The 24,789-nt window shown below is 37.3% G+C and overlaps 1 protein-coding gene across 1 annotated transcript; it reads right to left on the reverse strand.

The window, feature by feature from the left end:
• On the reverse strand, positions 1 to 24,789 carry LOC139121591 (uncharacterized). The gene is made up of 6 exons (XM_070686626.1): positions 24,262 to 24,789; positions 9,511 to 9,740; positions 8,530 to 8,714; positions 7,729 to 7,829; positions 7,164 to 7,287; positions 1 to 6,180 (listed from the first exon to the last, which is right to left on the reverse strand). Exons 1-6 carry the CDS (start codon positions 24,372 to 24,374, stop codon positions 6,103 to 6,105), a joined length of 831 nt encoding a protein of 276 aa, XP_070542727.1. The 5' UTR covers positions 24,375 to 24,789; the 3' UTR covers positions 1 to 6,102.

Below are 24,789 nucleotides of genomic sequence, written 5' to 3' on the forward strand. Positions count from 1 at the left end.
TGTCATGTGTGAGAATATCTCCTACCCTTTATTCAAGAAAACAGCTCGACAGATTGCAATATTAAGGGTGATCAAACAAAATAATTACAGAACAAGAGCATGAAACATTCCCATTACATTAATCTTAAACATGAAACGGTAAAAAATATCAAGGCGATCACAACCTGAAGTATATATCATGCGAACATAATTTAAAGAGTTCAGCAAAATTTACTTGGTACATTTTTCAGATGTGCATCGTAATTGTTTGTTGTTATATACACAGTGAAGGCCCCTTCACCGTTTTCCTTACCACCACCAACTGTGATGTGTATGTAATATGTACACACTTTTCAGTCCCAATAAATTAATTGTAGTAAAATATCAAATATTTCAACTCCCCTAGGACTGCAGTCCTATGGGACTACAGCAGATCTGCTGTGGCAAGTAGTATAGTGTAAGGTGACTGTAGTTGCACGTGATTGTACATTTTCAAGGTAACAGAATGAGATTACCTAAAGCATCTACTTTCATTTATTTTTTGAACTGAAGAAGTGGACACAGTTTGATGCTTTTTCAATCTAGGATGATTGGCATTTCCCCTCCAGTCCCCCTGTTGATGTAAACTGTTAGTGAATGTCCTGTATCATTGGAGGGGTGGGGTGTGTGTGGGGGGAGGGGGTAGTAGAATGACAACAGATCAGTAGATATACAGGAGCAGTACCTAGACTGCATGTATTGTGCAGAGCAAAGCCACTCTGTTGACATTTTCACAACCAAGCCTTCAGTACAACTCCGGTGATTTTTGAACGACAAGAGTTAGATCTCTATATCAGGCACTGGGTTGGGTGGGGTGGGGGTTCAAGGGGTCAGGGAAATGGAGCAGCTGACTGATTATCCAGTGCGACAACCAGAACAACATTCAAACACTGTGTCTGCTATAAAACAGGCCATAAAGATTCAACAGTAATTGCCTTATATCCCTAATTGGACAACCTGTTGCCAAAAGTACTGTACTCATTATATCAATTGAGCTATATTATTGCATATTTCAAAAGGCATAAAATATGAAAAAAATAATACAAATGTCTTACGCCACTTTCCAAATAAAAAAGCATACAGTTATTTTTTGCCCTTTCATAACAATAGCCCTCTATGTTTTAATTCTCCACACTGTCTAATAACTACGTTAGCAAACGTGAGCATATCTTGCAAATTCGATAAATAAAATCTAGTGGTGTTTTTGGAGTTTGCATTTAGATGGCCCACTGGATTTTACATTCAGAAGATCAAATGTTTGTCAGGAACACCTTTGTGATTTGAGCTAGGGAGTTTGGATGAAATCTATAACACACTGAGCACACCATATGCAGAGTGCAGAGTGCACTCCCTAGAATAGTATGGATAAGCCCTTGTTTCTTGTTGACTCCCTAGAATAGTATGCATAAGCAGATAACAACCTTGGCAACGCATCTGCTATAACATTTGTAAATGTCATGAGACATCAGATTCTGAAGGTTGTGCCTTGAAACCATCTTTTTTTCCTCGATTTTACAAGATCTGCCTATAATTGCAGAATCAAATATGGACTTTACATGTACACAAAATACTACACAAAGACAATGCCACTTTAAGGTGCCATAAAACAACTACTAACTTCACTGTACTTTGTACAGTCAAACTAATGTACGAATACTCTGCCAGAAATGTAAAGTCCTGGCTAGCACGTGTACAGCGTTCATTATGGAAGCCCAAACATTGGAATGAACAAACTCCCATGCATCATTCTAGTATCACAGTAGCAATGTGATATTGTAGCCGGAGTGGAAATACATTTTCAAAATTTAATTCAAAAAAAATCCAAAGAAAACAGGAAATTGTCAAGGCTCGTTTCTAATGTAAACTGCATGGTCCATTAATTACATCACATGCCTGCACTGATGCTTTCATTTTCACTTTTATAATGACGTAATTATTATGTACTACTTTCGTCAAGAACCTTTGAAAGTTGGTTTAAATGCCACTCTTGATTTGACATGGTTGAAAGTAAGTATGGAATTGGAGTTAGGAATCACAGCATTCGTACTGCAAGTAACAGTTAAATTGCAGACATAATATTCCTAAATATAAAATACTGAATGTATAAAAGAGAAAGAGCACATAGTATGAGTGATATACATGTACAACAATCTTATAAAAAGTCGCGAGAGTATTCATTCTAACCTCAGGGGTCATTCTCTGTGTTTATACTTCCTCTAGAAAACCAGGCTTTTGACCTGGTATAATCTTATTGTTTTTCATGGCAAAGTTGGACCTCCTTATTAGTTGGACCTCTGTATTGTGGCATGGGGGTGAAAGCTTGAGGTTGAAACTTACTATAGTAATTCAGATGCTACACTTTCCTACAAGTTTCAGCTCATTCAAGCTGACACTGAGCTGCAACGTATTTTGAGTTGCCCAGTCAAAACTCGGTAGCTGTGTATTATGAAAAATCATCTGACAGCTTTTAAAACATTAAAAGAAACTGTGTCCTGTCGAAGTCGATAAATATTGATGGCTAACAGTTCGCCAGTCTTTCAGTGATATGCAATGAATAACCCAATATTTACTATTATTTACCTAGTTTCTATGGTAACTATGAATCATTTCTTGACCTGATGTACTTGAAGTTATCACCTGGATTTTTCATCACGGTCTACTTCATGGTTAAGTGAACTAAGTTAATGTGAATAGAGATAGTAAGCTCAATCAAAACTAATCTTTTTGCAAGCGTGGTTCTCGGGGAATTCCTGTTCAGAAATAAAACCAGGCAGCAAGAAAATATCAAAATCAAATGAGATATGATAAAAAAGTTGCCCTGGTTCAAACATGTAAACGCTGAGGTGACTGAAAAACACAAGCAGCAATTTATCTCAATCATAAAGTAGGATTTAGTTATATATCTACGGAATATTTTAGTGACAGATATGGTTTACAAAATGTCCATAAAGTTCAGAGAAAAATTTGTAGTTTGTGTATGAGAAGACACAAGCAGTTGCTTGCAGTTAAAATTTATCATTCAAATTAACAGACACCTGGTTTAGAGCATATTACCCTTTGGAGAACGTGCTACGACAGCGACCTCGAGGTCAGACAGACACGGTTAACATACCAACGGTCCAGTATTTGCTATACACAGATACAAAACCTGATATGGTGGGCAGACATGTTTGCCAATACTATATGGATTTGTTTACCTACAAAATGTTCAACCTGGTCCACAGACATTTGACCCCTGACCCTGTCAAGAGAAAATGTGTTACTCTGTTTCTATGGCGTGCAAAACTGATTTTTGCAAGAAACAATTATCCTAAAATCAGAATAAATGCAGTGTCGTCTTTTCATGGCATAAATATAATTTGAAATGTTTCACTAAGAAATATTATTTGGTGACCTTGGCAACTATGAATTTAGTCAGTTGATTTGCTTTTCATCTAATAAATCATAATTCTTTCCTTATCTCTGGTATTGTAGACCTTGCGACGATAACTAAAGATATTGTAAGTTACATATGCTTAGCCCTGGTTGCTGGCAACCTGATTACTGAGTGTACCATAAAGACGGTTATAGTCTAATTTAGTGGTCCTATCAAAATGCTAACATCATTCATTTATTACCATATTCTTACACAAATATTTATAGAGCTAAGGAAAATTCTGTCTTGAATATCAATTTAACACAAAAGCTGTTTTTGACTCATTGTTGAATAAAAGGCTATTTAGGATATTCTTAAGGTGAAAACATGAAAAAAAAAATGTTTACCTAGTTGTAGAGGCTGTACAATTTTGTGCAACTTAGAAAACACTGAACACTACTGTAAGGTTGCCACATGCTTATTCAAGGTCGATATCATCTTTGACCTGATTTCACAGCTAACTTTGTTCAGAGTGGCATCTTTGAAATTAGTGAATTGGGCAAGAGTGAAATACACATGAACTTAAATTTTTTGATGGATAATTCTACATGAGCTTATATGAAATTTGAGAGTTTTAGTTTTACAAACCTTCACGTACAATTTAATATGTGAATATGTCTGCTGAAAAAAACAAAAAAGACCCCCCTCCCCTACAGAAACATACTACCTGTTGATAAATCATGCCAAAATTTATACCAATGCAAATATTACTTTCCTCGATTTCCCTCTTAACAAAAAAATTCTAGAAAATCCGTGAATGTTCAGAAAGTCCTAAAACCACAGAAATTAAAGCAGTATGATTTTTCTATGTAAAATCTCAGCAGCACAGAAAGCTTTAGGAAATATACTGTCATTCATGTTCATTGTCAATATTCTAAAGTTGAAAAATTACACTATCAAATAATTTGTAATGGCTCAGTAAAGATATTTTCACATCGAAAAACGATACTATTAACTAATTTGTAATCAATAGCCCATAATATTACAAAATATATACAAGGGCTCTGAGAGTTCAGGAAGATTGCATTGTGATTGGCTGTTTGCATTTTTGATATGTTGATTTCAACCAATCAAGGCACAGGGTTGTAAGCAAATTTCAGACTTCATTGGTTCTGTCTCTGTCAGGAAATAAAAGCCATGTCTGTATGAATGTTTGCACTTTTACACAAAATTCACAAAGGTAGAATAGATTTAAATACTTGTAGTACTGTTTGAGCTGTACATAGGCACTGTTGACTTAAGGCACATAGAAAGGCACGGTTAAAGAATTGGTTCGTTGAGTACAATTCTGGGTGTGTGGGTGCAACCTCAGTAATCATACAAGCCCACTTTGCTTTTTCAGAATTAAAGGTATACAGTCACCTGTAATCTAAATATGCCCATATGTGGTCAAAGGGGCATTCCTTGGTATTCAAAATGCCCTTGTGAGGGCGCTGTTTTTAAAAAGCAACCACCCGCTTAAAGTCAGTGATTGATTAGATTTTCTCTTTCCATGGTAACTGTGGCAAAATTGGAACAGGTGACAGTACGGTATACCTTTAACTTCAAAGATGATGCTATAACTGTGATAAAGATTAGGTCTGGCTCGGCGTAATATACAGGTGTGTATCACGAACACATCATTCAGTCGATGACAGCGGCTTGTTCTTGATTTTCATTTTCACCTGTTCACAGTTTCATGCTTTGCCTGATGTGACAACTGTGCTGAGACTTCAAAATTTACTATCGATGTTAACATTCAGCGATTATTTTGTAAACTGCCTTTTTTTAGGTTCTGAGTAACTCATCTTACGATGAAACAGCAAGCCACTTCTTACATTGAGAATGACACGCAGCATGTCATCTCAAAGGCTGTTGTAATTGTGTAACCTTTGCATTGAGTTGTCTGCATTGAGGGCCATATTTACTGCTTACAACTTCTGGCAACTTTTCTCTCAATACACTCAAAGTCCCTAAAAATTCAAGAATTTTTAAGGGTTTCCAGCAATTTTCAAGAACTATTTGAGCTCCAAATTCCATTTTCCAGGTATAAATTTTACAGTAGATTATTATACATTTTATTTTTATTATGTCAAGACTGATTTTTTTATAAATCGTGGGTGTCGTATAAATTTTCTAGCACTCAATTTCAATTTCATTTTTAAGGATTTCAGGAACTCACAGACCCAGGTGTTTAAACCAGTGTCCTACCATGTAAAGTCTGAAAACTCACTTGAAAAAATTTACAAAATGCTCTGAGCACTGTGATCAAACTTAGCCTTTGAATGCTCTCAGAGGAAGAATACAAATGAAAGTCCATTTTTTTTACAATTCTCAGCCACTCACCTGGCAATCAACTAACAATTACCGTGAAATTCCAAATTGAAGCCGTGGCTTCTATTAAGAACTCTTTTATGCTCCCCTTGGAGGAAAAATGAAATAACCACATGCAGCTTATCAATAAAACCATTGCATTACTCTCCACTCCTAGGGACTATGGAACTCTGTCAAGATAATTCACAGTAAAGTTCAATGCAGATCAGAAACTATGTGACTTGGCAACTTGACAGCGCTGTATCCTGCAGCTTTGAGTATATTTAACAAATCTTCCCATGCGAGTACTTGTACATCAAAAGAAAGGTCCCCTTGCCACATAAAATACCAAAATCTTCTCTGGTCAATGGTTGGTGTTATATGGAATCGTAGCCTTTGGCTTCACCGTCAACATTCTTACATGTGACCACACTCCATGCATACTTCATACCGTCCTGTCGAAAAAACAAAACAAAACAAAACAAGACAGAATAAGAAAAAGAGAAAATTTATCTATTTAGAATTTATTTATCAATCACTGCTGCCATGCAGCAGCCATGACCAAAGGAATGTAAATAAATTGTCAATAAATGTAAAACCTTATTTAGTATACTGCACTTTGCAAAAAATGGACAAACAAGATTTTAGAACTGGCAGTATACAACTCCCCCCCATGTTTTTGTTGGACAAAAGTTTTTATTTTCAGAGGAAACAAAATTCTCAGTAATGGAGCTATGATCAATATTGACAGATTTACTAAAAAAGTTATGTTAAGGTTTGAAGCAATCACTTCAGGGTTCAGTTCTTTATCCTTCATTGACCTTTTGACCCCATCCTGTTCATCACAAGCCTGAATAATCTGATAATATGGAACAATGTTTCTCATTGTCTGTAGGGATGTCTATCAGCCATGGTGAAGCTCCAGTCAATGATTCATTAAATGTATTCCTTTCCCTTGATGTTGTGTCGTTCAGTCTGTGACCGCTCAGAGAAACAAAACTGGTCAAAGTTTCTAGTAACAGATAACTTCTTATGTAGACATTGTTCGGTCTCACCTTTCAGAAAGACAGCTAAAAACAACTTCAGAGAAGAATACCAAACAATGGCCATTATGTATAATATTTTGTCTGACAGATAGAGAAACCATTTTTACTGGGGGGTCGGAAGGGGAGGTTGAATCACTGAAAGTACACTAATGTACAATGAAAACTAGTAACTGTTTTGAAGTGTGTTGGGGTAGTGTAAATTTGATACATACAGTTAGTTCAGAAAAGTCATGACGTAAGTGGCAAAATTCCAGTCTAGAAGAGCTATGTAACAAGAAAAAAATGATGTGGAAAAATGTACTCTTCTCATATTTTTGATCACAGGCATTGGAAAATTTGTTCTATGGGTTGTCACAAGTTGAGAGAAGAGTGCAGCAAATGACGTTACCTACCTTGATATAGCCAGGTAAACCACACCAGAACTCATGGTGTGGTAGGAGTTCTTCACCTTGGTGACCTTGAAGTCGATTCACGAGGCATCCTATGATGAAGTACAACCCTACACACGTAAAAAATCTGTACAGAAAACAAATACAGAATGACATTTTAGTCGCATATTTACATAATATCCATATATTTTGTGAGGCCATAGCAAATCGGTGTTAATGTTGCTCACATAATTGGTAACATAATCTTTAGCCGGAATCAGGTAGACTTTCTTGCAAGTATGTCTACACAGGTTTTCATATGAGGGATTTGCTCCTCATGGCAGTTTTCAGTTTATACTGGGAATTAGCAAAAGCCGAAAATCTATCATTGATAGCTACTAGGGCTGAGAAGAAAGCAAAATATAACTCAGACTAACATATATTTTGCATGTTGAAATTCTGCCTTTCAGCTTGTACATTATTTGTATTATTACTTGTATTATTATTTGTATTTTTATTGTATTATTACTTGTATTATTTCAATCTGTATTTCAGGTTTCAGAAATAGTTCAGTTGAAGGTCTACTTACATGATGAGGAGTATTGACCCTGCACTGAGACCACTGCCCCCTGTAGGCTGTGCTGGAGTTATGGCATAGCATGCACCAGCATATCGAAATGTCATGTTGTACTAGCAAGTAGAGAAGAAGGAAAAAACACTCTGGTCATTGAAAAGTTCTTCCAATATGGCTTTGTCTATTGTGTAATATGGTCTCACGTAAAGTGAAAGATTTTTTTTTGTTTCATTTGTCAATATCAGTTGCCGACACATATTGCTAAGCGACTGTTTATATAAAATATTGTAATTAATGATTTCTTGAAGAGTATTTCAACCATCCTGAGTAAAATGTACATTTGCCGGCATCTGCAATGTTGGAGGCACATAATTACTATCTAAGGACTAGCATTTCATTATGTATCTACACTCATCATACTCAAACCCAGGGCTGTTACCACACAGGCAACATATATCTTTGGACTGCAAATATTCGGGCTGCTCCAATACTGGTATCACAGTAATAACCATGAGTCCATTACCAAGGGCTGCTACCACTCTGGTTCTGTGCCAGCCTAGGGCCAGTGCGATGCTGGAACAAATGCAATCATTGACTTATGCCAGCGCTATGCTACATCATAGTAAACTGGTCTCAGGATGGTACGAAGTTGGCACAGTACTAAAATCGTCAGGGTTAGCACTTCATTAAACTAATCCGATTACTTGGAAATGAGTGGATCAAATCTGATTGAGAATTGACAGAGTTCACCGCTGAAAAATGAAGTGATTAGATTTTAAGCTACGGACTTCACTACAAAATAAAAATCTGTCTTACCAAACAGGTATTATTTTCATAATTGATAAAGTTGACAGTGACGGGGCCTGGTACTGGCGTTGCCTTTTGCTGGTTTGGTATCCAGGGCACACTGAGGTCACACACAAAATTTGCCAGTGTGTGAACTTCTCCACACTGTAACTTTTCACCATTGGGATAGCCATGGAAAAATCCACTACCGTCATCTGGATTATAAGGTGATTATGATGATTGGTATGAAGTAAGAATTTGAAGATATGAAGTACATATTTACATAATTTCATACACTTAGTTGTTTCCTCATCCCATGTTGATAGTGCCAAACGTTTTGCTAATTTTGGTGGAACTTGCCCAGTACGGCCATCAGTTTGAACACCAAAAGTGTTACACATTAGTCTAAAAGTCTGGCAAGTCTATTGAAAGGTGCAGTTTCTGTGAATGACAAAATTTTTTGCGCATTTTTTTTTTCTGGAAAACCAGAAGTATCAGGAAAGTAACATACAAATTTTCATATGTAGAATGACACCAACATGAGTAGGGTTTTGGAACATGTTTTGTGAAATTTGTCCAAAACTGTGCGTGAACGGTTTGTTTTATATCACCACGTAATAATGCACCACATCATTTTTCTCATAGTTATAGTTATAAATTAGGTCCATAAAACGTAAATATTAAACTGAAGCATAACTGTGAAGTACATACAGTGTGTGACAGATTACAGAGAGTATTGTCTGTTGTAATCTTCACAATATGTATACTTTTAAACGTACTTTCATAGTTTTCCGTATGAATATCATGAAACTAAATGTTAAAAAATTCAACAAAACTGGGAGGAGGGGAAGATTTGTTTGATTGATAAATACTGTCTTATGAAAGGAAACTAAAGATTGGGGAGAGTCCAACTCTGTATTAGCATCATGACAATACTTGCTGCTTACAGTCATCTTCAGCAATCTGCAAAATTTACAATAAATTTAGTAGCATTACAATGATTGTACAAACCTCTGCCTACGAATCGGTTTAATGTAGCATCGTATTCTCCGATATCATGAGTGGTGTTGGTTTGATTTGATACGGCGATGAGACACGCGCCGGCTCCATTACAGGTCTCGTCGAATGGCTGGCCTGCGGAGGTCAAGCTCTGACAGAATGCCAGGTAGAAATGACACGCTGCATTCTTGTCGTCTGGGAAACAGCCGCTGGTATCATTTTGAAATGTCCAATATGCTGCTCTGTAGGGAAAAGTAGATTTGAGGGTAGACACTTTTTATCTCAACTTGCAGCAGTGATCTTTAGTGACTAGAACATATATATCATCTATAAACATGAAATCTCATATTCCAAGTCTTGTCTCGGTATTTGCATTTTTCCACAATACTCATTAGAGCCCCATTAGCTGTATCTTTTTGCATTTTCTTACCTAAAAATACCATCCAATCTTCAGAGAGATGGTTTCGATTAAACCACTGATATTATCTTTGAAAACGTCACTGTTTCAATTTTTGGCGATGGATTTAGTCGACTGTTCACAGTTTGTGTATACTCGCTTGCAGCAGTCATATATGACTTGCAAGACAATAATTATTAGTTTTTAAATCTTTAAAGCTGCTTATCGAAAAAAACCATAAAAATAAGAGTGTCAATGACACTTAGCTTACATATGGTTTGATGTGGCAGGCCAGAGTGAGATGTCTTAACTAATTTTACCCTCTGGGAACATGCATACCTAGTTTAAAAGCAATTGGATGAGCGATTTCAGAGAAATGATTTTTGACAAAAAATGGGAAAAAATGCCCCTAAAATACAAATATAAGAATTTCACCACAATTCAAACAAATCCTACAGAAGTCAACCTTACAATCTAGAATATTAAGTTTCAAAGGATTCCTACAAGAACTTTGGGAGAAAATGATGTCTCGACCAAAAATGGAAAAAAATTGCCCCAACAAATATTACTCAAAATTTCATCACAATTTAAACAAATCTGACGGATGGCAACCTTATAATTAGGCGTACTAAGTTTCAAAGCAATCGGACCAGCACTTTTAGCAGAGAAGATTTTTTACCAAAAACAGGAAAAATTGCCAGAAAAAAAATTCAACTATCAAAATTTCACCACAATTGGAACAAATCTAACTAAAGTCATCATAAAGAACCTGTATACCAAGTTTCAACCCCGGGGTGCAACTGTACACCAAATATTGTGATGGTAGGTGCTGCGGTTTTGGAGTTTTTAATGTGGATGGACATGCATCCGTGCACACACACACACATGCATACTAACATATATACATACAGACGCTGCCCACTTACCATACAAGCTCTCTTTGGTATATATACATACACTAAATGTGAGCTGAAACAATTGGCTTTGGTATGTTATGTAAAGGCAACAAAAATGTCTTTGGAACTCAAAGGGTTAATACACTTTGCATATGAATAAATAAAACAATGTCACACATTGAGCATTAAACTAATTACTTGGGAGATCACAACACTGCTGTGTGCTGATGGATCAGTACACAATCTATTTTACAAAGTCAACCAGTATTAGTAGGGTACTGTTGACATCCACAACCTGTAGGGCTGATGTGCAGCATGCTCCAAAGGATTTATCTGATTAGTCATTTGTCACTATTCACAGCAACTTAGGGAGTCTATTTGTATAATGGTCAGATTCAGCCAACCAATTGGAAAACAGCTTTCAAGACGCTGTACATTAGCAGGAATCTGTAAATGCATCACCTACGGAGGCCGCGCCTTTCCCTAATGCTGTCCCTAATCTTTGGAACTCACTCCGACTTTATATCAGGAATTCACTCAGCTTGGAAACTTTCAAACAAATACTTAAAACCTATCTGTTCACCAGAGCATACAGTAGTGGTCTAACCATAAAGAATCACAAAGCAAACCACTGTTTTGGATTTTGGCGATATATGAACTTTTACCAATTGCTTGATATTAGCCATATACTAGTATCCGCGGCACACAGGCAATTAGGATTCTAATAAAGAAGGTGTATGAAACCATTTGCTTTGAAAAACCTTAGGAATGATAAACTGAAAAGAACTTATACTGAAAAACTAAGCAGCTGCAGCAGGACTTATATTTTGGTGAACATGATAAGAAAATCCGAGAATATTATAATAGCTATGTAACATAATAAAATGAAACATAAAACTGCTCTTTTTGGGGTCATTCTAGAAGTGTAAATGTCTCAATAGGGATGCAAGATTCATGATAGTAATGGTACTACGTACCTCAAAACAGAAAAGTCTTCAATTAAGTTTTTGTAAGGTAGTATGTGCCTAAAAAGTGAAAGATTTAAACTTTTGCTCAAACTTTCCACGGTTCTCTTTCAAAGTCAAGAATCAAAATCAAGAATAAAAATTGGGGGTTGCCGTGCAAATTTTGGTACTTGAGAAAAAATAACCCAAGATTTACCAATATTTAAAATTCAAAATGTGACATCCATGTGTTAACTCGAATTTTGAAAAACTAAGGTGGTAAAAAGTTTTCTTACAGCGCACACAAAGAGCTTTTAAATGAATCCCCACTAGTGGTATATCACAGAAAAGAATTGTAATTAAAAGTTTGAGAGGCCAAATATCTGTCCCCGGGGTGCCCTAAGCTACCTTAAAAATTATCTTCAAGCAATCTTTCAACCATTCTTTCATAATCACGTATAGAAATCAGGGATCCCAAAAGGTTGGCATTAGATACAGGTATTTTGAAAATTTGAATGTCAAAAAATACTACTTCCCAGTTCATTCTACAGAGAAAACTCAACAAAATAGTGCATTTATGCAAAACCTACTGTCGAGACAGCACGTTTTCTTTTTAACTTGTATGCAAATCACATCATAAATAATCATTATGAGTGATTAAATATATTCATAGATCACAGAGTAATTTCTGTAAATCCCACATATTTAATGACATTGTGCATTTAATTTAGGAGGCATCATGGACCAGTGGCTAGAGCAGTGGACTCACGATCACAGGATGGTGAGTTCGAGCCCCGGCATGGCCATGGTGTTGTGTCCTTGAGCAAGGCACTTTATTCCTCATTGCTCCTCCCCACCCAGGAATGATGGGTACCTGGTAGGACAGTGGTTGTAATGTGTGTGTTTAGCTCTGCTGCGCTTATTGGCTGCACATGTGAGCTGTAGTTTGCTCCCCAGGGAGTTGAGTGGTATCATATTAGGTCCAGTGACCAGGGGTAATAATAATTGTAAAGCGCCTTGAGCACATGTACTTGTGGATATGTGCGCTATATAAGAACCCAATATTATTATTATTGTACTTGGGCCTCAGCCAAAGTACATTTGTTTTCATTCCGTGGGAAAAAACTCTGTAAGGTATAACCATTTCTGGCTGAGACCAGGGAGGGCAAAATGTATTGGCTTCATCTTTCTTGGCATAATAAATGGCGTAATGATGTTAACTGAATGGAAGTGCTGCTCTCAGCCAGTCTTGAATAAGTGAGATGTGAATATAAATGCTTCTCTATCTGAGTTCTGGCCACAAAATCTTCTGAATATAATCAAAATGTGCATCGAAATGCAACAATTAATGCACCCTCCGTTTCCTAGGCGATGGCACGACCTTGCTACACCCACTGGACGAGCCAAAGTGGGAGGGGTAATTTCGGTTTGGTCGAACAGGAGGGCTCGAGACCAGAATTTAACATTTAAACTTGAAACATGTTTAATCACTGACAAGATGTGGATTAGTGTTAATCAAGAGAAAGTTTGAAAAGGAAAGGTTTTATATCCCGGACACAATGAAAAACATTACGACTGGAAACTGTACCCCCGGTTGAGAATAGTAATGCCCACAGCGATGGAGAATACTTATCCTTGAGCTGAGAAAACCAGACCATCATTTCGAAATAGAGCTGCAGATTCGAGAAGCTCGTTAAAAATAGCTAGGTACACCCCGTAAGGGGTGGTTTCGCGTCTTGAGGGCAAATTTCGCCTCCTTCATTTAGAAATCGTACGTTTGTTTTTCCAGGGGAACACATCATTTGACACAAAATTTGCATGAAAAGGGGTCGCCAGTAAGCACGTGGTCAAATCTGGCATAAGAAACAATATGAAATGTTGGGTAAAGCCAGTCCAAAATAAACTGATTTGAACTTTTGTGTTTTGTAATTTATACCACTGCAGTAACATGACTTTTTTTTGACAACATCACACAATGTAATACGTTTTGAAACTGAATACTCCGACGTATCCTGTGTCCCCTTTGCTAAAAAATACGGTATGCCGATTACCATGTAAGGAGATGATGACGTCAAGACAGATTTGTAGTGCGTTTGGTCTTGGATGGTGCACGAAGTTTTTGTCGAGGTAGCTTGTGTATTTATTTCCTAAATGGGAGATATTAGGGTCGATCTAAAAGAAGGCCGAAAAATGTTATGATACTCTAAGCGAGCTGAACTCCAATTCGAATGGTTGGATAATTTGGAGGATGTCTAGACTGATCTCGTCTCATTAAGATTATTTGGCGGTCAGTATTGAATTTCAACTGCGTCACAAGTTTGCGTCGAACGGTCAACGAACGATATTTTAGAAATCTGGAGACATGGCACATCGCAGTTTTATTTTAGTATTTTATATTTTACAAAAGATGTAAGAAGCAATGATTTTGTTGAAAATTCTGAAAAAAATACAGGAAGATTTGATCGCGAACACATTTTCACTTGGGGGTCAACTAGCCCTGCGTACGATGCTGTGTGTTCCGCTACAGCTAACCGCCCTGCTCACCACAGCCCTGCAAAGACCCGTACGTTGGGTCGGTGACTTCAAATCCATTTTGGGACTTGACGTAAAAAGCCAAATTACTGCCGAAATTCAGCGTTCTTGGGCCCAAGTCGTATCCCAGCCTACCTCAGCTACTCGATCGCTTCCAAAAATGACAGTCTTTTATTCACTTCTCGTAAATAACCGTCGATGTCTGCAACTCTCTCGCTGGCCCTGCGTACGATGCTGTGTGTTAGCTGTAGCACATAGCATCGTACGCAGGGCTAGGGGTCAACATGGGGTCGCAGCCATGTTGCCTCAAAACTTATTTCTGTCTGCACTCAAAACTCAAAAATGTCGCATATGAACCTGAAAAATCGATGTAATTTTGTCAAACTTCGGCGAAATTTCAGCCTATAGACAAAATTTCATCTAGGTAAGGTAAATTTACTGAAATTTGATCGACAAATAATCCTGAGCTTGAACGTGACAGCTCGCCTTCTCCGGGAAGTCATGCATCCGGCCAGCTGCCCATATGCCGGGTGCATGAGATTGTTTTCAAGCGACGGCGGCAGAGCGTTCGGGGCTCTGGATATGAACCTACCGCCGGTGTAGCTGTAATAACTGTTGCGTTGTTTTAATCACCACGGACGAAGTCCGAGGGGACTTACAGGTTTGGTCATGTCCGTGCGTCCGTTCACGCCTAGTACCCAACCCCATACAGATAGTCGGGGTCACTTGTCGTGATTTGGCTTCCGTGTGCATTTCGTGAAGACTCTTGTCAACATATATCATTTTGTTCCTTAATATCTGGAGAGTCCAAAAAACATTGTTGGCATTTTTTCTTTCCACTTTGTCAAGGTCAAATTCAAGGTCATTCGTTACTCAGCAAATTCCATTGATTAAGCATTGTAGTGCATACAAATTGGCTATAATCATTGACCAAACTACTTCATGGTACTGCTTCAGTGGTGTAAGTGAACTTAACAGCTCATAATAGATTTAAAATACCTTGTTTGAGGCATTATTGTTTCTGTTTTTACCATTTTATGTGGATTTATATGCAATTACAAGGATTTGCTTGTGTTGCAGTTGCAGTTGTACATCGTTACCCATGCATAATGACATGGATCAGTTTCTGACATGCACTGCGCTTGACAACTACATCATAGACTTTATTTTATCAATTTCTGTGCATTTCAGCATAAGCCATCCACAGTATTATCAGCTCTGGTAGGTTGTAAAATCCAGACCTCTGCGCAGATAGTGTAGACTGGATTACTGTGCAGCTAGCAGTGTGCTCTTTGCTTGTAGTACGAGTAAGTCATCCCTTTTCCTTGCATTTCTCTCCAAGTCATGTAAAACGATTTGGATGTTTCCTTAGTAACAATAGCAGGGATTAGAGACTTGTTGCTAAACAAAGGCTACGTGTAGAAGCCGTTTATCAAAACTAAGCCTCTGCACTGAGAAATATAGGCTATTACCTGTGTCTTTTAAAAATCAACTCCAGTACACATAATGTTGTACTAACCAAGACACCCATTGTTAGAACATTGATATAGAGTACGGAAAATGATACATTAACAATAGGTTTATCCTTTATTGAGACACAGGTTTAGTCCATAGGTTATTTAGGGTTAAAGACTACAAAAGAAGTCAAAGGCAGTGTTAGTAGTTTCTCAGAAACTGTTGTCCAAAGGATATTTACTCGATATTTTAACGTCACAGAATAGTCAACATTTAGTGGTTGCGTTTCACATATAAATATTTCACATAACTGACATTGCATGCACATAACATCGTCAAAATTTTCAGTATGGAAAAACATACCATTCCTCCGAAAAGAGGACGTTCTGAAACAGACTTACAGTCTTTTTCGGAACGTTCTCTTAATGCCTGATACGTCAGGAAGCAAGTGGTGAGCTTGTGTCAATTCCCACTGCATATGACACTGTGCAGAGTTTGTTCACCAGAGAGGTGAATTTGATGATAGTGTCGACTTTCCAGAAATAAGTTCAAGACTCAGGGATAATGATTCTTTTTCCCTTCGAGCTTGTGGTGCTAGCTGGCATAGGGAATGCTATGCAAATACTTGCCACAGAGGTCTACTCCAGAGAGCAACATTGCACTCTGAAAAAGCATTAGAGCAAGGTGATAGCTCTGTATTATTAGGTAAAGCAACTTTAAACCTCATCTACCATGGAAAGTGCTGGTTCATCTGAACCTAAAGTTGCTTTCACTAGACCATCAGCTTGTACATACGACAAAAGCATGTGTTTTTACTGTCAACAATATAGTTTTTCTTTGGGTCCTCTCCATTCAATGCTGCGGAAAACTACAAAGGGCAGTAAACAAATGAAAATCAGACTTGTTAAAAGTCAGACTCAGTGGTGCAATAGATCCAAAGGATGCTAGAGCCATTGATATTAAATATCACAAAAGATGTTGGACCAAAAACGTTGAAAAGTCTTGAGAAATTTAAACACAAATGCAGACCTACACTCATTGTTGATAATGACAATACCATCATGCTTGCTGCAGATATCGAATTTTTTTCCTTGTTGGAAAATGCTTTCGCTGAAGGAGCTGTTTTTAACCTGCGAGAAGTACATGACTTATATTTGGCAATACGTAAGGAACATGGAATTGTGTGATTGCATTACTTTTATAGCTAAACTTTCTTCAGATTAGAGTTATGGCATTAAAAGTCATTGACCTTTGACAGGAAATGTTAAGGACCAGTCAAATTCTTCGGCGGCGGTGGATTATTTTTTGCCGGTGTCAAAAAGTGGCTGACCTCCCCATTTCAACTTTTGAAAACAGGGTGACCCCCCTGTGCGCGACAAAAGGTGGTTTTCATGTTAGTTGTAAGATAGGACCTTAAAAGTGTCAATTCTAAAGTTTGAATACAGTATTTTGAATGAGCTGTGAATGTATTCCACACTTTTTATGCATAACCAGATCTCCAGAACTGTTATAAGACAAATGTAAAATTTGTGAAATTTTAGTGCATGTTGCTTTCTGTAAGTGAATTCTCATAGAGGAAACAGAAAAGTATCAGGAAGTTGTCATGCTATTCATATGAACTGCAAATTTCATAATGATTTGTACACTTTGCAAAACTGACTTTCAATATACAGACATCAAGATATTTCTGACATAAATCTCTGATATATTAAAATACTGCGCCCTAAGGGCGCGCCGAAAAATATTAAAACATCCAGATATCTCTGTGATATATATATATATATATATATATATATATATATATATATATATATATATATATATATATATATATATATATATATATATATATATATATATATATGATATATGATATATGAAAGTCATGCGGATGTAGGGCGTGATGAAAAATATGTTTGATATTTTTTATGTAACGCGCCTGAAGGGCGCGCCAAAAATCTTTAAACATAAAGATATCTCTGATATATATTTAAGTTTTGCGCTTGGGGGGGGGGGGGGGGAGCTCTCAAAAATATGTCTTATTATTATCAAAGTTACACGCCCGAAGCACACACCGAAAATGCAACTCAATGATGAACTTTGTGGGTGGCAAGATGCATTTTAGGCAAGTATGAGTCCGTGTCGACCCCCCTATTTGGTATTTCAAAAACACGGTGACCCCCTCTATCACCAAGTCAAAAACAGGGTGACCCCCTGAATCAACCGCCCCCCAAAGGCCAAAGAATCTGACCGGTCCCTTAGACATGTAATTTCCTGAAACTGTTGTATAAGTTTTATGAATCTGAAATCGTATACAAGATAATCAATGTGATGTTTAAGATATGGAAAATCAATGTGATATTTAAAATGTGGAAAAATTAGAAAGAAATTTCATACTGACCTTTAATTGACCTTTGGTAAAGTAGTTCTATATATTCTTAACGCAATAGCCGTTTTTTTCAACAAACCTAAATGTTAATGATTGTAAGGAATAATCCATAACACAGTGTATGTTTCCAAAAATTATTTTGTTGCAAACTGGGCATAAAAATCTTTTTATAGCTAAGAATAACTGATTTTTGTTGATTTTAAGAAAATGACCTTGACATGACCTTCATAGTTGTCAGAAAAAATGCCAACAATGTTTTTTGAAAATTTTGGCCATTAAGTAAATCGATGAGCTAGGTTGGCAAAAATCTTCACTCAAATCACACGGAATGACAATTGACCCCGGACTAAGATGCACGTCGATTTGTTTCACAATGCTTTCAAATTTGGCCGTGTTAGAGGACTTTTTAGTTTACTCCTCCATAGACTCCCATGTGTAAGGCAGTTCTCCATAGATTCGCATGTATGATGCCAAGTAAAATAAAAATTTAGTTTCTCATCATATTCATATTGCCTAAAGGATGCAGTGACACAGTTTTTTGTCCCCACGGATAAAGTCCAGGGGGCTTATAGATTGGGTCATATCCGTCCGTGAGTCCATCAGTGAGTCCATCGGTTCACGCAGATATCTCAGACATTTTGACAAAATATCATGTGACCTTGGTGACCTCAAATATACATTATTGTCCATAACTCAGTAACCACAAGTGCTAAACCTTTCATATTTGGTATGATGGGACACCTTATGACGCCACATATTGTACCCCATTAATTATGTGCATATCTAATTTTGAGCGAGCCAATAGAGCAAGAGGTCTGATTTCTGGTATATAGGGATAAGTTAACAATATAATTTGTTTGACAAAACTTCACGTGACCTCAATGACCTTTGACCTCAAATATACATATTTGTCCACAACTCAGTAACCACAAGTGCTACACCCTTCATATTTGGTATGAAAGGACACCTTATGACACCATATATTGTACCTCATTAATTATGTGCATATCTTATTTTGAGCGAGCCAATAGAGCTAGAGGTCTGATTTTTGGTATATAGGAATAACTTAGCAATACAATTATTATGACAAAATGTGACGTGACCTCAATGACCTTTGACCTCAAATATATATATTTGTCCACAACTCAGTAACCACAAGTGCTACATCCTTCATATTTGGTATGATAAGACACCTTATGACACCACATATTGTACCTCATTGATTATGCACATATATAATTTTGAGCGCGCCAATAGAGCTAGAGGTCTGATTTTTGGTATATAGGAATAACTTAGCAATACAATTTTTTGACAAAATGTCACGTGACCTCGATGACCTTTGACCTCAAATATATATATTTGTCCACAACTCAGTAACCACAAGTGCTACACCCTTCATAAATGGTATGATGGGACACCTTATGACACCACATATTGTACCTCATTAATTATGTGCATATCTAATTCTGAGCAAGCCAATAGAGCTGGATGTCCGATTTTTGGTATATAGGGATAACTATAGGGTAGAAATCTAAATATGCCCATCTAAATATTAGACATCTACCATCGAGAACAAAAGAAATTTGCTGTAATTTGAATATTTAAGGAGTTTAAGCAATTCCCGCTATAAATAAAGAACCCCTGCCTCAAACTCCACAAAAGTTGCTAGACATATTTTGCCGTTGTCATGCCATTGCTTCGTTTAATAACCAGTTAATCAAATGCCTCATTGACAGGAGGAAATTCAAGACCATATTTGAATAGTAGTATATATTGTCCTCAAAATTACTCTATCACGGCCCAAGTACTCATTGCCTTCAGCAATACTGCCTTGTTATTATTATTATTATGCAAATGTTAACCTCGAAACTTGAATATTCCACATACAGAAATTGTTATTATTAAAGTTGACACTTTAAAAAAAAACATTGTTCGTTCAAGGTACAAGGATTGTCATTTTGAAATTTTTATTGTATGAGACAAGTGACATGTATAATTTGTCTCTTTAAAGTATCTCCCACACTACATTAGATTTATACGGCTTTAATTCACACTACATAGCTTTAACTTTATGTCTTGTTGGACCTGTATCCTGTTTTCTTATGTAGTGGGTCAAAGGTCAATCAAGGGCCTTTTAATGGCAGTTGATCAAATGTCATTGGTCCTGGTATGTGGCAACTGAACACAAGTCTCACTGCTGGTCTCTATCATTCAATCATTTAGGTTGAATGGAATGATGCTGTTTTCACAACTTATGATCTAGCCATCTTAGTTCTGTCTGTACACTAGATCCAAATAACTGCATGGAAGTTAAAAACAGACAAGGCTTTTATTCCTGAATTGACAGAGACCTACCTATGAATATTGTACATCGCTGTTTTTCCGCATGCCCGATGGGTTAAAATGTACTATAGTATTTCTAGACAAAATACAAGTGAGAAATGCATTACTGTGAATTGATAGCATTATTTGAGCCAAATTACGCTGGTAAACCAGGTCAGCGTGATGACCTTACGTGAAGAGAGCAAAGCAGAGTCCCCGAACTCCGGCCAAACAAAGGTGCCTTTGTATGTCAATCTGTCACAGTGATCAATGGGAAGTGCTTCTCTTTGTTGGAATGTTAAACATGGAGTTTATAATTGACATAAATCATTTATACATTAATCTCATCTTTTAAAAAATACCGCAATTATACGGTGTCGCTCAAATTTGATCAGAATTGGTACATACCAGTATGGGTACCAAAGATCAACAATAAATGTTGTTTCTATCTGTTCAGTGCAGTAAAATTCTACGTTGATGTTATGACAATGATTTCTGCACAGTACAACCAGAAAAACAACAAGAAATATTTAAACCAGAAAAACAAGAATGACAAAAGTAATATAGGTCTTAAACTTTAGGTACTGGAGGTCAACTTTAGCAACATGCATAGCAGAAAGGCAGCTGGCCCCCCTTAGTCTTCCTCCCCTCTACTGACGGTCTTCCTCCCCTCTACTGCATATTGTTTGAGCAGGTCTGTTAATATGTAACAGTTCAATGACGATGACAGGAAATGACTCAAGTCAGTGGAGTAAGCCTGTTTCAAGCCTGTTTCAGAATTTCGCTTTTTCTTACCTCATTTGCACATTTTTGACACTGATGTGTTCATTTGAACAAATTCACATCTCAACCCCTACATCTACCTGTACACCAAATACTGAGACGGTAGCTTTGGCGGTATGGGAGCCTTTGTGTGTGACGGACATACATCCGCACATACCCACAAATATACAGACACAGACGCCACTTAGACTCATCATATAAGCTCTTTTTGGTATTTATATATAAAACCAAATATGAGCTAAAAAGGAATTGCTGTCCTACAATTACTATTTTATATCAGATTTAGACTTTAAATGGAAGGCCATTGGTCAGCTATTCTCTTTAGACAAATTGATAACTGAACATAACGTTCAAAAGACAAACAAATATTTAGCACCATATAAACATAATTCAAACAAGCGCTAATTGTGAGAACAAGAGATTGCGAACAGCCACTTTAATTCTTGTTCATGTCAAGATCATTGATGTCTAAAAAAGTCATGTGGCAATTTTGTGGTTCATTTAATCATTAGTGCAGGTTTTTATGGAATGACAATGAACTCCTTTGTTTGAGCAAGTTCACTCTGTCATAGTAAAAAAGGTTAGAAATTTAAAATATCATTATGCAAAAGTTGACGAATCACTTGAAACATTCTACCATCTTGCTCCCGGGTCTATGATTCTGTTTAAGTTCTGTTCAAAATAGATGTCATAATATAATAATCCTGCCTTGACCTGATGTGACCTTTGGGAAATCTAGTCAATAATCACGAAATTTAGTGGTGTATGGGGACATACCTACCTAAATTTACCTAGGCTATAAGTTACTTGCTTTTTGACATTTATGCATGCTGCCTTACAGACAATGAGATATAATTAAAAGAAACATTTCAATGCAGTCAGCATAATTCTGTTACATAGTTACAATATTTATTGCAGTATCCATCAAGCAATTATCCATTGATACTAACACTGCAAAAATGTAATTCACAGTATGGCTGAAAGGGACAAAGTCGCTCCTTTTAAACCATTTTGTGATATCAGTAAGACCTGGAATATTTGCATAAAGTCACCCAGTGTGCAAAATGATGACAAGTGTCAAAAGCTGCCCTTTTGCAAAAATACAAACACGTTATTTCATTTGTGACCTTGAGACAAAATGAATTTTTACTTTTCTGATTTGCTTTCCTGTAACAGATAAACATTGCTACAATGTCAGGTAAAGCTGCTATCCTGATCGAAGTGAAAGGCATTGCCAGTTAGGACTTCATAACAAAAGTTTGCATGAGGTCCAAACTTCATGTAACAGTGTATATTCAGCTTTGCATGGTGACAGTTGTGTATTGAACTTGATACACTATCAAATCTTTTTTTGACTGTTTAATCTTGTCTGGCTGCAAGCAGAGTTGAGGTTGTGCACTGTGGACCAGTATTTCATCATGTTTCAAGAAGCCAAAAAACACAAACTACTTGTCATATCAAGCAAAGTTCATGGAAAAAGGTGAAAAAAGGGTGACATTTTCCCTTTAAAATTGCAAGCAACAGCACAAACTGTCTTATTAGGGATAAGCCAGCTTCTTCATTGGGCTGTACATTTAGTTGTGTATGAGTCAAATCTTCCTTGACTACCAAACAATTAATTTCATTGAAAATCTTCCCACTGATTTTGTTATTTGAAAGAGTGATATGAAAAAATTAAGGTCCCTGTCACACCTTGACGATTAAACAGTGTATACCGACGTATCAAAATTTCTCAAAATATTTCAATTTTGGGTGTATACATAGCATACTCATCGGTTAAAAATACGTTTTGGGTACGCTAGACGGTTATCTTGATGCATCTAGACTTATGAGTAACTTACAAGTAATGTGTGTGAATGTGTGTCAACGAGCACATAACCTACCTACAACTTATGGCCTGTGTGTGCGGGATGTATGAGCCATACGGTGGCATACGTTGAAAAGTTTTATGCATGCACAAAATACCAGCGTGCTTCAGCATGCTCTTAACTCTTATACAACACTTACCTATAACATATCTGATGTACGCCCAGCGTATTCGCCCAAATTTTTCATACGTTGGCATACGCTGGCTAAATTGCAAGGTGTGACAGGGACATAGGTAGGAAAACAAAGACAGTGGTAGAACATTCATTAATTGTATTCATTCAGTGTTGTTTTGATTCAGAGCCTTTACAACTGGTCCACGTTATGTCAGAGGTCAGATTAATGAGTTGCAGAAGTGCTATCAAAAACGCTGCACGAACATCTTACACGATACCTGGGGTAGCCGCAGCTTGTACCACTCCTCGAATTGCCATTTCACAATGTGACATGTGGTTCTTGTCCTCTAAACAGTGGAGGAACATTTGATGAACTTGGTGAAATAAGTTTGTAAAAACCACTATTGCAAAATGTACAAAAGTGAAAGTAATGAGGTCTGTATCATGGGAGTCAACCTTTGACGATCGAACAAGTTTCGTTTGTTATCATCATGTGCTGTTTTAACACTTGTACGTGACTAAACCAAACCTTTACCTTAGTGCTACATGGAAAGTTTACTGGTATCAATCCAAAAACGCTTTGACATGTTGCTTGTCATATGACAGACACTGGTAAGCTACGTGGATAATGTATAGTACAGATATCAGTAAGCCTATCAGACTGATATTTATGGCGCTAATTATGCTAATACTGTGCGGCACGTTGCATACGATCCTACGATACAGCGGTTGGTTCAGTTTAATGCCTGATTGAGCTACATGATTGAATCAGAATCGAGTCTCGTTTCTGGTGTAATAAAATTGAATTGATATTACATCAATGGCAGTACGTGGCAAATGCTGGCATAGTAACAGTTTACCGCTATATGACTATGTCATTGACAAGTGAGGGCGACAAGTTGTAGTCTTGAACTTGTTACACACTTTCTTCCGGGTTCACAGAAGGACACCTATAATCATCATGTGACCTGTGGCCAACCCGAGTGCACGAGTGCTACGGTGCAGCCGATTTGTTTTTACACTTCTAGAAACTCTCTAACGGTAAAAGTCCGATACAACTTACTGCGTTAGGTTTGTCGTCACGTATCCCGGAAGACCACACAATTCTGCGCCCGAAGAAATGGCAACGAAGGAAGCAGCTAGCAGAACGACCACTTGAACCATGGACAGCGCCATATTCGTTGAAAAGTGAGGATGATTACGTTAGTTTGTTGTGCTGCAGTCCCTCCAGTTGATATACTGTGGGTATACTGACCGTATGACCTCCAGGCTCTGGGACGATCTTAATATGCTACGTGGTGCAGTCTGATTTTTCAAAAACCCAGCCAGCCTGCTCTACTCGATGGATACGATCCAGTCTCCATACATTTATCGACTTCTACAGCGTAAGCTTACAGTCTTTCAGTTTCTCGATCGCAGTTCTATTAAAGTCACTGATGTTGAGTTCACTCACTGCAGTGTGTTGTGTCGATAGTCCCGTCTACGTTTGCAAATAAGCTGATGAGTCAGCGTCACCACCAACTAGTGTGACCTTTTTTGGTTTCTGTTCCACTAAATTCTGTCTGTCGTACATGCTGACTGTTGGCTCTTT

Source organism: Ptychodera flava, chromosome 21 (assembly GCF_041260155.1).
Source record: "Ptychodera flava strain L36383 chromosome 21, AS_Pfla_20210202, whole genome shotgun sequence".
Classification (NCBI taxonomy): Eukaryota; Metazoa; Hemichordata; class Enteropneusta; family Ptychoderidae; genus Ptychodera; species Ptychodera flava.